Raw genomic sequence first — 13,813 nt, 5'->3', positions numbered from 1 at the left:
CTGCCGCTGTCCTGATGGATTTGTCCCATCAGTGAATTGTAGCTTTCTTTTTAATTTTGACTGCCCCACAGTGTTGGATGGTAGCCTATATGTATGCAGTGGCCCTGAATGTGGTACGCTGTAATGCGGGCGTATATTTGCAGGCAGAAGCGGGTCAGCAGCTACAGAAAACTGGCTGGGAAGGTTTAGCCCTTGAAGTACCACAGCGGTCTCTTGCCTTTTGACCCTTCTGTTATGCCACTGAACCAGGGTGGTGTAGCTAACATCCACTAGCTGCAAATGTGTCTGCCCCATCACAGCTCCATTCGCCAGAACGAGCTGCCTGATCTTTCTATAGTCTTGTAGGATCAAATCCCACCTGGAGACTGTGCCTGCTCCTCTTTTCTTTGGACTACGATGGATATTGCACAGTCGGACAAAGATGGTCTCCACCAAGCGGCAGCAGTCTGGCCATTGGGCAGATGGGGCTGGAGTGGTTAGAGCATGCCTCTTTACACTCTCAACCCCAGGAGTAAATTCTTGCCTCTTCTTGGGGGACCGAAACCTCCCAGTGTTCAATCTTTCTTGATGTCTTGCAGCAAATACCGTTCTCTGTTTATCAAACTCCAGCAGGTTCTGCCACAGAGCAACAATGCAGCTCACCTAAACAGGAAAATAAAACAATTTTACATTAGGACAACAATATGCAAGTGAGGTGAAAGGCGTGTGCATGTCTGCAGCAAGCAACAATGCATGTTACTGACCTCCTGGTTGGTCAGCACCAGTGAGGTTTTGCTCCTTAGCTCCACCAGATACTCAGCCAAGCTGTCAACTTTGTCCAGGCCTGGTACACCGGCCTCATCTAAACCCTGAGAAAACATAAATAATGTTGAAGTTATTTGAAGTTTTATTAAATTTTTCTTCAATTCTACAGCTTACTATGAATGCCCACCTCTGACATAGGCTCAGCAATGCCAGGCTGGGTGGAGGCAGCAGACAGGGTGGAGGGAGCTGGCTGGGTGGAGGGAGCAGACAGGGTGGAGGCAGCACGCTGGGTGGAGGGAGCAGGCTGGGTGGAGGGAGCAGGCTGGGTGGAGGGAGCAGGCTGAGTGGAGGCAGCAGACTGAGTGGAGGCAGCAGACTGAGTGGAGGCAGCAGGCTGGGTGGAGGCAGCACGCTGGGTGGAGGGAGCTGGCTGGGTGGAGGCAGCACGCTGGGTGGAGGCAGCTGACTGAGTGGAGGCAGCTGACTGAGTGGAGGCAGCACGCTGGGTGGAGGCAGCACGCTGGGTGGAGGCAGCACGCTGGGTGGAGGCAGCTGACTGAGTGGAGGCAGCTGACTGAGTGGAGGCAGCTGACTGAGTGGAGGCAGCAGGCTGGGTGGAGGCAGCACGCTGGGTGGAGGGAGCTGGCTGGGTGGAGGCAGCAGACTGAGTGGAGGCAGCAGACTGAGTGGAGGCAGCAGGCTGGGTGGAGGCAGCAGGCTGGGTGGAGGGAGCACGCTGGGTGGAGGCAGCAGACTGAGTGGAGGCAGCAGACTGGATGGAGGCAGCAGGCTGGGTGGAGGGAGCTGGCTGGGTGGAGGCAGCAGACTGAGTGGAGGCAGCACGCTGGGTGGAGGCAGCTGGCTGGGTGGAGGGAGCTGGCTGGGTGGAGGCAGCAGACTGGGTGGAGGCAGCAGACTGAGTGGAGGCAGCAGACTGAGTGGAGGCAGCAGGCTGGGTGGAGGCAGCAGGCTGGGTGGAGGGAGCACGCTGGGTGGAGGCAGCAGACTGAGTGGAGGCAGCAGACTGGATGGAGGCAGCAGGCTGGGTGGAGGGAGCTGGCTGGGTGGAGGCAGCAGACTGGATGGAGGCAGCTGACTGAGTGGAGGCAGCACGCTGGGTGGAGGCAGCTGGCTGGGTGGAGGGAGCTGGCTGGGTGGAGGCAGCAGACTGAGTGGAGGCAGCAGACTGGATGGAGGCAGCAGGCTGGGTGGAGGGAGCTGGCTGGGTGGAGGCAGCTGACTGAGTGGAGGCAGCACGCTGGGTGGAGGCAGCACGCTGGGTGGAGGCAGCTGGCTGGGTGGAGGCAGCTGGCTGGGTGGAGGGAGCTGGCTGGGTGGAGGCAGCAGGCTGGGGGGAGGATTCGAGATGTGATGTAGCTGAGAAAAGGGTCTCATCGTCTAGCTCTGATACTAGAAAGTCCAAAGCTTCTTCGTCCACAAAGCCTTCATCTTCCTCTGCTACATTAGCCTCCACATCTTCCAGCAGAACATCTGTCTCTTCTGAGTCAGGCTGGGGTTTCAGTGGCTTTCCTGTTTGACTTAGAAGGTAGTCAACGCCCAGTAGCTCACCTATGGAAAATCAAAGATATTGATAGTAAAACATTCCAAAACATGTTACATATTATTGATTTTTTATACTATAGTTTATCTTAAACTGTTTATCCTTCACATATTTCATTTGTACCTGTGTACTTTGAAGGGGGCATAAATTGTGGGACGTACTCTCGTCCCAGCACCTTCAAGCTGTTCTGATTTATGGACTGAGTCATGTCTCCAGCATATGTCAGAAGAGACGATGGTTTGTTGGTCACTGCTGCAGAACCCCGATCCTGATTCCATCTATTCAGGCCTTCCAGGAGGTAGAGCTGGAAATTCAGTAAGTTTGCACTGGTTCCTGTAAAAAAAGGAAAAAAACAACACATCATATTAATGTCTTTGAAACAATACTGGTTGATCCAGTTTTGCAAAAAATATACAGTAAAGTGTTGTAGTCATGTTAGAAAGCGACTTACCTGGAATAAACCTGTTTAAATGACAATGAAATGACTCCAGGGATGTAGAGCCTCGTGAACAGCGATAACGTGTCAACTTGATTCCGCTCTTGTTGACACTGCCCACCTCAGTGTACAACTGAATCCCTGCAGCATCCTGAATGCATTTCACATGCCGTTTTTGGACACCCCAGATGTGTTTTATCCTGACTTCATCCAGTAAGGGAACCCCCATCAAATCTCTCCCTTTTGGACCATTCAGCTCCTCCAGCAGTCGTTCAATAAGGACAGTAGTGATGTCCTCTCCCCGTGTCCTCCTACGACAGAAATTACTCAACTCCTTCTTGGTTATCTGCCTGTCCACCATGGTGTTGGTTATACCTGGCCTCTGTTCCTGCTGGAGCTGCCTTTCTTTCGCTCGTCGAAGAAGGTCAAGGTCCCCTGCATCCCACTCAAAAATGCAGGAGGACAGTGCCCGCATGAAAGCAGGATACAGAGGGTGGGCATCCGTGGTACAACCAACAGCCAGCCTCCGCATAAAGTGCCAAATGTCCAGGCGAATGTAAATATCTGGCCACCCTCCAAACCTGGCCTGCAGCTTGCTGAGGCCTTCACTAACACAGCAGCCACAGTCCACATACAGCACCTTTGGAGGTGCAGCCCCAGCCTGGCGGTACCGCTCCATCAGTCCTGCAGCCATTTTGTCCAGTCCTGGACCCTCCTGGACAGTCAGGACACTATTCAATATTTGGCCCAGCTCATTGCTGACTGACGACACCCACAGAGCCGTTCCTTTGCTGTGGCCAGCCAGCTTTTTGGTGATCTACAATAGAAAGTGTGGAATTAAATCTTGCCGTTTCTCATGTCTACAGAAACCACTGCCGGCTGTGTATTTCATAACATTTTCAATGTACTTAGAACAATAAACTTTTCACAAGTTTAATTGTTTGTGAAACAGAAAAAAAGTTATCCCAAACATTTTTAAAATTATTAGCGTTTTAAATTTAGTAGTGTACAACTTTTTTTCCAAGTAGGATATAATAATCAATATTATTATTGTCAAGTTTTTTGCTCTCTTTAAACCACCTCAGCTTCTGCCCAAACTTGAAAAAGCTTGCTTCCCTCAAAGAAATGCAGGAACCACTCATTTCAGCGACATCTTTTATTCATCTTTTCTTTTTGTCTTTAGATTAGTTCAATTAACAGTGTAAGACCACCATGATTTTGCAGAAGTAGTCACAGAGAGTCACAGAGCAGTTTGAAAACCTACAAACAAATGAAACAAAATCAATTACAGATCACAATGAACTAATGAACTAGTTTTCCAGGTAATGTTAATCTACTTTTAAGTGAACAGTGAATGAACAAACAAACTACATTCCACACACATAAATCCCATTTCATCACCAAGGCTAATTTGTAGTGATGTTACGTGATGTGCCGAGGCTCCGAGGCGTGTGTCGAGTAATGGAGGGGGCGTTTCCGTAAAGCGCGTATCGAGGCTTGCTTCATTTAGGGGAGGAGCCGGAAACGATGACGTCCGAAGCCTCGCTGCCTGGCTGTACCACGTGACTGCTTCGGGAAGTGGCTCAGATGTTGGCGCGGGGTTTGACAGCTTTAGAAACCCCACAGGCTCCATTCAAAATGTGGGTTGTTGTAGGCGAGTTGCGGTCAGTTGAGAGAGTGGATAGAGTTTTGATAGTTTGGATAGCAGAGTTTGGATAGTGGTTATTTAGTTTGAGACAGTTAGTTTGGTGTTTGGAGAGTTTAGGAGAGAGATAGATAGATAGGAGATTTAGGAGCGCGAGGACAGGATAGGAGTAGGATGGAGCCGGCGAGAAAGAGGAGGATTTCCCCTATGTGGGAACATTTTGATTTGATAAGCCCTAACAAGGTAAGGTGAACTGAACATTTGCAGATGCATTATGTTTGCTTATGAGGAACTGTATTTTTCACTGTTTCTTATTTTCTGTAAAGGTGAGGTGTTTATTGTGCTCCAAGGAGTTGGGGTACAATAATAACACATCATCCATGTAGTGTCAAAAAAGAGAAATCGTTTGAAACCAAAAACTGTGGAGAAATTGTTGTTTCTTAATAAAAATGCATGAAATCATCCAAGTTACACAAGCATTAGCCTATTCACTGCCCCCTCCCTAGTTCCACAAGCACTTTCACTGTCCTCTGCCTGATTAAGCCCATGCCATTTTTCTAGAGTCACAGAAAAACTTTATTACACAACATGCCATATCACATGACACTACTATTTTGGGAATAATTACACACAGAGGATACATTCAAACAATATTTTATTATACACATATGTGTATACATAATTTATGTAGACAAATGATTTCGTCCTACACCTTTTGTGAAGTCATTCCCAAGAGCCATAATAGACAAAAATTCAATGCATCACACGTGTTAAGATACAGCTGGCTGTGATTATACACCTGGCCAGTAGGTGGTTTCGTGTGCACATGAAGCCTCAAGAAATGAACCCTTTCTCGAACCAGTTGGCTCAAGTGGTTCAATGCCTCATGAGGCTTCATCTCACCATCACTACTAATTTGGTCTTCTGAATGCAGATTAAATGATATAAACTGTGCATAATGTCCAGTTCCTACCAGTGGTGTCTTTGTGGAAGCTTGAAGCTGAGGCTCTTTGTCTGAAGAGATCATTGTGAGCACAGGTGTGCCAAGTTACCTTATAGACTTCAGATAGGCCTGATTGAAAGGGAGGGGTGCGCTTGATTCTCTGTGATGTGTGTGCCAGTTGGGTGGAGATAGTAAATGCACTCACAAATGTACCATTTGCTGTTTTAACTTGACGATTATCATTACATGGTTACTAACCTTTTTGGTGGAGTCCAGCTTCAGAACTGTCCCCAAGGTGGAGGTGATGCTGGCTTTTATGTGTTCTATGCGTGACAGAATATCTCTGCCATACACTGACAACAACCAGCGATCAGTGGGGATGTCAGCTGGTTCTGGGGGCTCCTGGCACACCACAGGGAAAAGGCTGGGTCTATTTACAAAGTTAGCGCACTCCTCCAGATAGTGCCCCAACCTGTTCAGCCACTCCTCCCCGTGGTTTTCTTTCAGCTGCTTCAGCAGCCGTGCTGAACTGTTGCCCTGTGTCCTGTCTCTCATCAGCCTGATCACTCGTATGTCACAAGCATACCTGGAAGGCAGATTAACAAAGTATTTATTTTGCAGTTACATTTGCATGTAATGTAATATCTTCATTCCTTCAGTTAGCATTTTACTAAATGTTTTACTCACTTTTGGGTGAGGATGAGCCGAAATAGTTTCTGGTGCGGCAAGTCCAGCTGGTCTCGGATGCTCTGGGATGTTGATAGATACGTGAGATTACACCCGCTGCACCTGAGTGTCTCCGTCACAAGGAGGTAATACCTATCAATATCCAGGACTTTCCGAGCCCTCTTGTGGATGCCAGCACCTGTAAGATGATTCCCACAAGTTTTGCAGAACACCCTGACCTTCCACTGATGGTAGGGCATCCATACGAGGAGCCGATGTGAAAAAAACCTCTCAGGTGTTGGCACCTGATGGTAAATGAGGGCCGGCGCAGGAGGCTCGTACCACAGCTTTAAATCTGGGCGCAGTTTGCCAGATTTAAAGAGGGTATTTGAGATCCATCTTTGATCCTGCACAGGGATGGTTTTCCTCATCTCACTCGGCAACCAGAAAGAAGCTGCATTATCACCTGCAGCTGGTTGTAACAGAGACGTTGAAGGCTGTTCCTAAAAACAACAGAACATAAATATGTTTGAAAACAGATATCTTAGAACTGCTTTACTTTAATGAATATACAATGCTGTACTCACAGATGCAACTGTCTTGCCGGAGTGTGTCTGGGAGGATGGAGCAACACTAGGGCTCCTCACAGAGGATGGAGAAGGACTTGGGCTCCTCACGGAGGATGGAAAGGGACTTGGGCTCCTCACAGAGGATGGAGAGGGACTTGGGCTCCTCACAGAGGATGGAGAAGGACTTGGGCTCCTCACGGAGGATGGAAAGGGACTTGGGCTCCTCACAGAGGATGGAGAGGGACTTGGGCTCCTCACAGAGGATGGAGAGGGACTTGGGCTCCTCACAGAGGATGGAGAGGGACTCGGTGTCTTCCGGGCCACCAAGTTTGGCTTCACTGAATCCGAAAGAGAACCCCCAAAATAGGACTTAGTGAACTGAAACGAGAAATGTACAATCATGTGAAGTATATACTTTATAAATCACTACATCAAAATAAGCACAAGAAAATGTTTTGTTCAAAAACTATTATAGTTTGTTGCCAAGACAGAATCAATAATATAAAGTATTGAGCAAACAAACAAGAACATTTACCCTTGACAAAGATGGAGGGGACCTCAGGAAACAGCGGGTGGCTGTTGCTGTATCTCCAGAATTAGATTGTGAACCCACAGACTGTGGGGTCAAAGAAGGAGGTGCAGAAGGAGGCTGCAGTGCAGGCTACCAAAACAAAGATATTTTAAGTATAAAAGTCACCATTCACCAGAATTGCAAGAGACAAGACATAGCTTCAAATTTGACTAAGAAGTGATTGTTATTAGATATTATTTTAAACCAGCTTACTTTAACAGTGTGAAAACCACAGTCACAAGTGACAGACGCTCCAAAAAGGGTGGTCTGTCCCCGAACTTGCATGGGGCATTTTTCTATCTGAAACAGTGTAACATAATCTTATTAATGACAGCTACTCAAGTCTGTCCTTTTTTATAAACATATCTACACACACAAGTGAATGAAACAGTGACTTCACTTTACCTTCTGATAGATATCATGCCATTTCTTCTGCCTTGGGGCTGGTCTATTCCCTGCATTGGAAGGCCAAACCCCAGTGCTGGCAAATGCCTTAAGCCTTGCCATCCACTCCCCATCCCCCATACCTTTGTGGCTCTTTGGCTTGGTGCTCATCTGAAGATAACATTGGGAATTAGCAGAATCAAATTCCATAAACTAATGATGCACTTTGTGCACAACTAACAATGGGTATGACATAAAAGCATTTAAAAGTAAAATCAAAGCCATAGTTTTCGGTGCTAATTATGATGAGGTAAAAAAAAAAAACTATAAACCTCGATCGATCGATCGATCGATCGAGGTTGGTCTATATATAGGTTGATATCTATGTATGCATTTACATTTTAACTTAAAATGTTACTACTATATTATAAAATAAAATGTGTCCTTACTCTTGCACTCAGAACATGACATCATTATGTCGCCCTTTTATTTAACCCACAATATATTATTTTAGCTGATGTACAATTATAAATACGAAATCTGTTTGAACGACAACAGACAATAAACAATATTAATGGGTACTCACAGCAAGATCGTTTAGGTCGAGAGATCAATGATGTGATGACGAATCCTTCTTCAACGAAGCTAGGCTACTGACATCTGACTTTCAGAATCTTCCAACGGTTTTTATTTTTAAAAATAAAATTCGAAATTTGTTTTGTTTGTGGTGGTGGGGGGCGTGAGGGCGTCTGAGGGAGGGAGGGGTCACGGTGATTGGCAATGTTCCATTGTGAGCGCGGACATTGATAGGCTCGCATGTCGCCACGGTGATTGGCCGATTTCCATTGTGAGCGCGGACATTGATAGGCTCGCATGTCGCCACGGTGATTGGCCGATTTCCATTGTGAGCGCGGACATTGATAGGCTCGCATGTCGCCACGGTGATTGGCCGATTTCCATTGTGAGCGCGGACATTGATAGGCTCGCATGTCGCCACGGTGATTGGCCGATTTCCATTGTGAGCGCGGACATTGATAGGCTCGGTCCATTATGAGGCGGTACGACATTGGCTAAACCGTTCAATGTGAGAATGGAGAGGGGCAAGCGCCATTGGAGGAGAAACACCGACTAACGTGAGCGAAGTAGCGCCACAGAGACAGAGATGCTGAAATGGTACAGTTAGCCGTGACAGAGGTTCATCACATGTGCAACATTACAGCCTTGCTTCTGAAATCCAATGCAATAACTGTTGCAAAAGACAGAGTTGAGCGGTATGATGATGGGGAATTGCTTCAACCACTGCTTGAGCCTCTCGCCAAACCTTATAGATTTCTATACTGTCCTCACCACAGTTCAAAGTCAAAAGATGTAGTAATGCAAAAATTGCGTTTGGTCAAAGTCCTTTTCAAGTAGCAATGAGGAACTGAAGTGAGTATTTCAAAAGTAGCAGACAAGAATGGCAGATGAAATTCAACAATCATTGATACTTAGTCAGGCAACATCCACTGCCTTTTCAAGAACATTGACAGTCGTCCCTGGGTGGGCTCGAACCACCAACCTTTCGGTTAACAGCCGAACGCGCTAACCAATTGCGCCACAGAGACAGAGATGCTGAAATGGTACAGTTAGCCGTGACAGAGGTTCATCACATGTGCAACATTACAGCCTTGCTTCTGAAATCCAATGCAATAACTGTTGCAAAAGACAGAGTTGAGCGGTATGATGATGGGGAATTGCCTCAACCACTGCTTGCGCCTCTCGCCAAACCTTATAGATTTCTATACTGTCCTTACCACAGTTCAAAGTCAAAAGATCCAGCAATTCAAAAGTTGCATTTGGTCAAACTCCTTTTCAAGCAGCAATGAGGTACTGAAGTGAGTATTTCAAAAGCAGCAACCAAGAATATCAGATGAAACCCAACAATTAATGACACTTAGTCAGGCAACATCCACTGTCTTTTCAAGAACATTGACAGTCGTCCCTGGGTGGGCTCGAACCACCAACCTTTCGGTTAACAGCCGAACGCGCTAACCAATTGCGCCACAGAGACAGAGATGCTGAAATGGTACAGTTAGCCGTGACAGAGGTTCATCACATGTGCAACATTACAGCCTTGCTTCTGAAATCCAATGCAATAACTGTTGCAAAAGACAGAGTTGAGCGGTATGATGATGGGGAATTGCTTCAACCACTGCTTGAGCCTCTCGCCAAACCTTATAGATTTCTATACTGTCCTTACCACAGTTCAAAGTCAAAAGATCCAGCAATTCAAAAGTTGCATTTGGTCAAACTCCTTTTCAAGCAGCAATGAGGTACTGAAGTGAGTATTTCAAAAGCAGCAGCCATGAATGGCAGATGAAATTCAACAATCATTGATACTTAGTCAGGCAACATCCACTGCCTTTTCAAGAACATTGACAGTCGTCCCTGGGTGGGCTCGAACCACCAACCTTTCGGTTAACAGCCGAACGCGCTAACCAATTGCACCACAGAGACAGAGATGCTGAAATGGTACAGTTAGCCGTGACAGAGGTTCATCACATGTGCAACATTACAGCCTTGCTTCTGAAATCCAATGCAATAACTGTTGCAAAAGACAGAGTTGAGCGGTATGATGATGGGGAATTGCTTCAACCACTGCTTGAGCCTCTCGCCAAACCTTATAGATTTCTATACTGTCCTCACCACAGTTCAAAGTCAAAAGATGTAGTAATGCAAAAATTGCGTTTGGTCAAAGTCCTTTTCAAGCAGCAATGAGTTACTGAAGTGAGTATTTCAAAAGTAGCAGACAAGATTGGCAGATGAAATTCAACAACCATTGATACTTAGTCAGGCAACATCCACTGCCTTTTCAAGAACATTGACAGTCGTCCCTGGGTGGGCTCGAACCACCAACCTTTCGGTTAACAGCCGAACGCGCTAACCAATTGTGCCAAAGAGACAGAGATGCTGAAATGGTACAGTTAGCCGTGACAGAGGTTCATCACATGTGCAACATTACAGCCTTGCTTCTGAAATCCAATGCAATAACTGTTGCAAAAGACAGAGTTGAGCGGTATGATGATGGGGAATTGCTTCAACCACTGCTTGAGCCTCTCGCCAAACCTTATAGATTTCTATACTGTCCTTACCACAGTTCAAAGTCAAAAGATGTAGTAATGCAAAAATTGCGTTTGGTCAAAGTCCTTTTCAAGTAGCAATGAGGTACTGAAGTGAGTATTTCAAAAGTAGCAGACAAGATTGGCAGATGAAATTCAACAACCATTGATACTTAGTCAGGCAACATCCACTGTCTTTTCAAGAACATTGACAGTCGTCCCTGGGTGGGCTCGAACCACCAACCTTTCGGTTAACAGCCGAACGCGCTAACCAATTGCGCCACAGAGACAGAGATGCTGAAATGGTACAGTTAGCCGTGACAGAGGTTCATCACATGTGCAACATTACAGCCTTGCTTCTGAAATCCAATGCAATAACTGTTGCAAAAGACAGAGTTGAGCGGTATGATGATGGGGAATTGCTTCAACCACTGCTTGAGCCTCTCGCCAAACCTTATAGATTTCTATACTGTCCTTACCACAGTTCAAAGTCAAAAGATCCAGCAATTCAAAAGTTGCATTTGGTCAAACTCCTTTTCAAGCAGCAATGAGGTACTGAAGTGAGTATTTCAAAAGCAGCAACCAAGAATATCAGATGAAACCCAACAATTAATGATACTTAGTCAGGCAACATCCACTGTCTTTTCAAGAACATTGACAGTCGTCCCTGGGTGGGCTCGAACCACCAACCTTTCGGTTAACAGCCGAACGCGCTAACCAATTGCGCCAAAGTTGGGGAACAATAGTCTGCTTGGGGGGGGGAAGAAAGGAAGGAAGGGGGAAGAAAGGGAGGGGAGAAGAAAGGGGAAGAGTGAGGCCGATCCCAGAGTCGCGAGTTCGATCCTACCAGTCGCCATACTATGTTTTAGTGAAAAGATTTCCCACAATTAATGTTTAAGTGTTATGAAGTAACGGCTGTTTTTTTGTATCTTGAAAACATTTTAAATGCTTTTTTGTACAGATAGTGTAGTACTGTAAACTAAAACCCAACACTTGTCATAAAAGGCTTTCTTTTTAAAACTTTGAATTGCTTAATTAATTTTGCTTTTTTATTCTGATATATTCAAATTAATGTGTTAAATTATACTGTATACTATATACTTGATGTATATTTTAATGTCCTTAATCATACCCAGTGCTTATTTTCATTTTTCACAGCAAAACAGTGACTGAAACTAAAATTGCAAGTGTCTTTCCTAAAGTACTTTGAGTGAAGTGAATGATATCTTTTTTCTAGTGTATGCTTAAATTACCAATAATTCAGAATTTGAAGCAGCTAATATTAACTCACAAAAGACCATAGACCTTATCGGTTTAAAAGAACCAAATATTTATTCAACAATTAAGACAGTGAATTAAACATTTTTAGTTAGTCCCAAAACATTGTAGCATTTGGATGCAACACATTTCCATTGAAGTCTCCCATTTCTTTTTCTTAACCAAGAAATTTGTGGTTTGCTGAAGGACTTAAATCCTTTTACTGTATGGTTTGTTGAATTACTTTGTGTACACAATGACAATAAGAATAAATATCTGTATCATTAACCCAAAACAAAATAAACACACTATGAACTAAATAAAACTTATATACAGTGAAGTTATTTAAAATAAAGAAAATGTTTATTTTTTCTTTTTAATTTGTTCCAGCCACTGCTCTTTAGTGAGACTTTCATTAGAGGGACAGTAAATTTGCCCTCTATATTGGCTGTGTCCTGTTTCAGCTATTCTAAACTGCCCGCATTTTTTGCATGTGTTGTGCAAAACTTTGCGAGTCAATTTTCGAGGTTCTCTACCAGGTTGAGCAGGGGCTGCTCTGGGAGCCAGAGCAGGGGCCAGAGCAGGGGCCAGAGCAGGGGCCAGAGCAGGGGCCACAGGATAAGCATGTGGAGGAGGGGTGGAGAGGTTCCACAAACTCTGTTGCTGTTGGGTAGTGAGGATAACAGATCCCTGTGGTGCCATTGGAGTAATTGCCACTAGCTGAGGCCTTTTGGGTGGGGCAGGGAGAAGCTGCCGCTGTCCTGATGGATTTGTCCCATCAGTGAATTGTAGCTTTCTTTTTAATTTTGACTGCCCCACAGTGTTGGATGGTAGCCTATATGTATGCAGTGGCCCTGAATGTGGTACGCCGTAATGCGGGCGTATATTTGCAGGCAGAAGCGGGTCAGCAGCTACAGAAAACTGGCTGGGAAGGTTTAGCCCTTGAAGTACCACAGCGGTCTCTTGCCTTTTGACCCTTCTGTTATGCCACTGAACCAGGGTGGTGTAGCTAACATCCACTAGCTGCAAATGTGTCTGCCCCATCACAGCTCCATTCGCCAGAACGAGCTGCCTGATCTTTCTATAGTCTTGTAGGATCAAATCCCACCTGGAGACTGTGCCTGCTCCTCTTTTCTTTGGACTACGATGGATATTGCACAGTCGGACAAAGATGGTCTCCACCAAGCGGCAGCAGTCTGGCCATTGGGCAGATGGGGCTGGAGTGGTTAGAGCATGCCTCTTTACACTCTCAACCCCAGGAGTAAATTCTTGCCTCTTCTTGGGGGACCGAAACCTCCCAGTGTTCAATCTTTCTTGATGTCTTGCAGCAAATACCGTTCTCTGTTTATCAAACTCCAGCAGGTTCTGCCACAGAGCAACAATGCAGCTCACCTAAACAGGAAAATAAAACAATTTTACATTAGGACAACAATATGCAAGTGAGGTGAAAGGCGTGTGCATGTCTGCAGCAAGCAACAATGCATGTTACTGACCTCCTGGTTGGTCAGCACCAGTGAGGTTTTGCTCCTTAGCTCCACCAGATACTCAGCCAAGCTGTCAACTTTGTCCAGGCCTGGTACACCGGCCTCATCTAAACCCTGAGAAAACATAAATAATGTTGAAGTTATTTGAAGTTTTATTAAATTTTTCTTCAATTCTACAGCTTACTATGAATGCCCACCTCTGACATAGGCTCAGCAATGCCAGGCTGGGTGGAGGCAGCAGACAGGGTGGAGGGAGCTGGCTGGGTGGAGGGAGCTGGCTGGGTGGAGGGAGCAGGCTGGGTGGAGGCAGCACGCTGGGTGGAGGCAGCAGACAGGGTGGAGGGAGCACGCTGGGTGGAGGGAGCACGCTGGGTGGAGGCAGCAGACAGGGTGGAGGGAGCACGCTGGGTGGAGGGAGCACGCTGGGTGGAGGCAGCTGACTGAGTGGAGGCAGC

General features: G+C 46.0%; 1 protein-coding gene and 6 non-coding genes across 7 annotated transcripts; all 7 read right to left on the bottom strand.

Annotated features, from left to right (window-relative positions):
* Positions 1–2,583: 2,583 nt before the first annotated feature.
* On the bottom strand, positions 2,584–8,672 carry LOC116733079 (uncharacterized). Its single transcript, XM_032583770.1, has 10 exons — positions 8,106–8,672; positions 7,541–7,690; positions 7,349–7,435; positions 7,100–7,225; positions 6,583–6,942; positions 6,017–6,498; positions 5,588–5,915; positions 2,863–3,558; positions 2,757–2,767; positions 2,584–2,638 (listed from the first exon to the last, which is right to left on the bottom strand). Exons 2-10 carry the CDS (start codon positions 7,688–7,690, stop codon positions 2,584–2,586), a joined length of 2,295 nt encoding a protein of 764 aa, XP_032439661.1. The 5' UTR covers positions 8,106–8,672.
* A 377-nt stretch (positions 8,673–9,049) lies between these two features.
* trnan-guu (transfer RNA asparagine (anticodon GUU)) lies at positions 9,050–9,123 on the bottom strand. Its single transcript has one exon. It is a non-coding gene; the product is annotated as a tRNA-Asn (tRNA).
* A 372-nt stretch (positions 9,124–9,495) lies between these two features.
* trnan-guu (transfer RNA asparagine (anticodon GUU)) lies at positions 9,496–9,569 on the bottom strand. Its single transcript has one exon. It is a non-coding gene; the product is annotated as a tRNA-Asn (tRNA).
* Positions 9,570–9,941: 372 nt separating this feature from the next.
* On the bottom strand, positions 9,942–10,015 carry trnan-guu (transfer RNA asparagine (anticodon GUU)). The gene has a single exon. It is a non-coding gene; the product is annotated as a tRNA-Asn (tRNA).
* Positions 10,016–10,387: 372 nt separating this feature from the next.
* trnan-guu (transfer RNA asparagine (anticodon GUU)) lies at positions 10,388–10,461 on the bottom strand. The gene has a single exon. It is a non-coding gene; the product is annotated as a tRNA-Asn (tRNA).
* A 372-nt stretch (positions 10,462–10,833) lies between these two features.
* On the bottom strand, positions 10,834–10,907 carry trnan-guu (transfer RNA asparagine (anticodon GUU)). The gene has a single exon. It is a non-coding gene; the product is annotated as a tRNA-Asn (tRNA).
* Positions 10,908–11,281: 374 nt separating this feature from the next.
* trnan-guu (transfer RNA asparagine (anticodon GUU)) lies at positions 11,282–11,353 on the bottom strand. Its single transcript has one exon. It is a non-coding gene; the product is annotated as a tRNA-Asn (tRNA).
* Between the last annotated feature and the right edge of the window lie 2,460 nt (positions 11,354–13,813).

Source organism: Xiphophorus hellerii, chromosome 14 (assembly GCF_003331165.1).
Source record: "Xiphophorus hellerii strain 12219 chromosome 14, Xiphophorus_hellerii-4.1, whole genome shotgun sequence".
NCBI classification, from domain to species: Eukaryota; Metazoa; Chordata; class Actinopteri; order Cyprinodontiformes; family Poeciliidae; genus Xiphophorus; species Xiphophorus hellerii.
This window is presented reverse-complemented; position numbering and strand designations above follow the sequence as displayed.

What these genes read in the sequence shown, in the direction of transcription:
- LOC116733079 (XM_032583770.1), bottom strand. Translation starts at nt 7,690, where the DNA reads ATGAGCACCAAGCCAAAGAGCCACAAAGGTATGGGGGATGGGGAGTGG. An exon ending in CGGCTCATCCTCACCCAAAA is followed by an intron (nt 5,916 to 6,016) that starts GTGAGTAAAACA and finishes TCTGCCTTCCAG; the next exon opens with GTATGCTTGTGACATACGAG. An exon ending in AGCTGGACTCCACCAAAAAG is followed by an intron (nt 3,559 to 5,587) that starts GTTAGTAACCAT and finishes TTTCTATTGTAG; the next exon opens with ATCACCAAAAAGCTGGCTGG.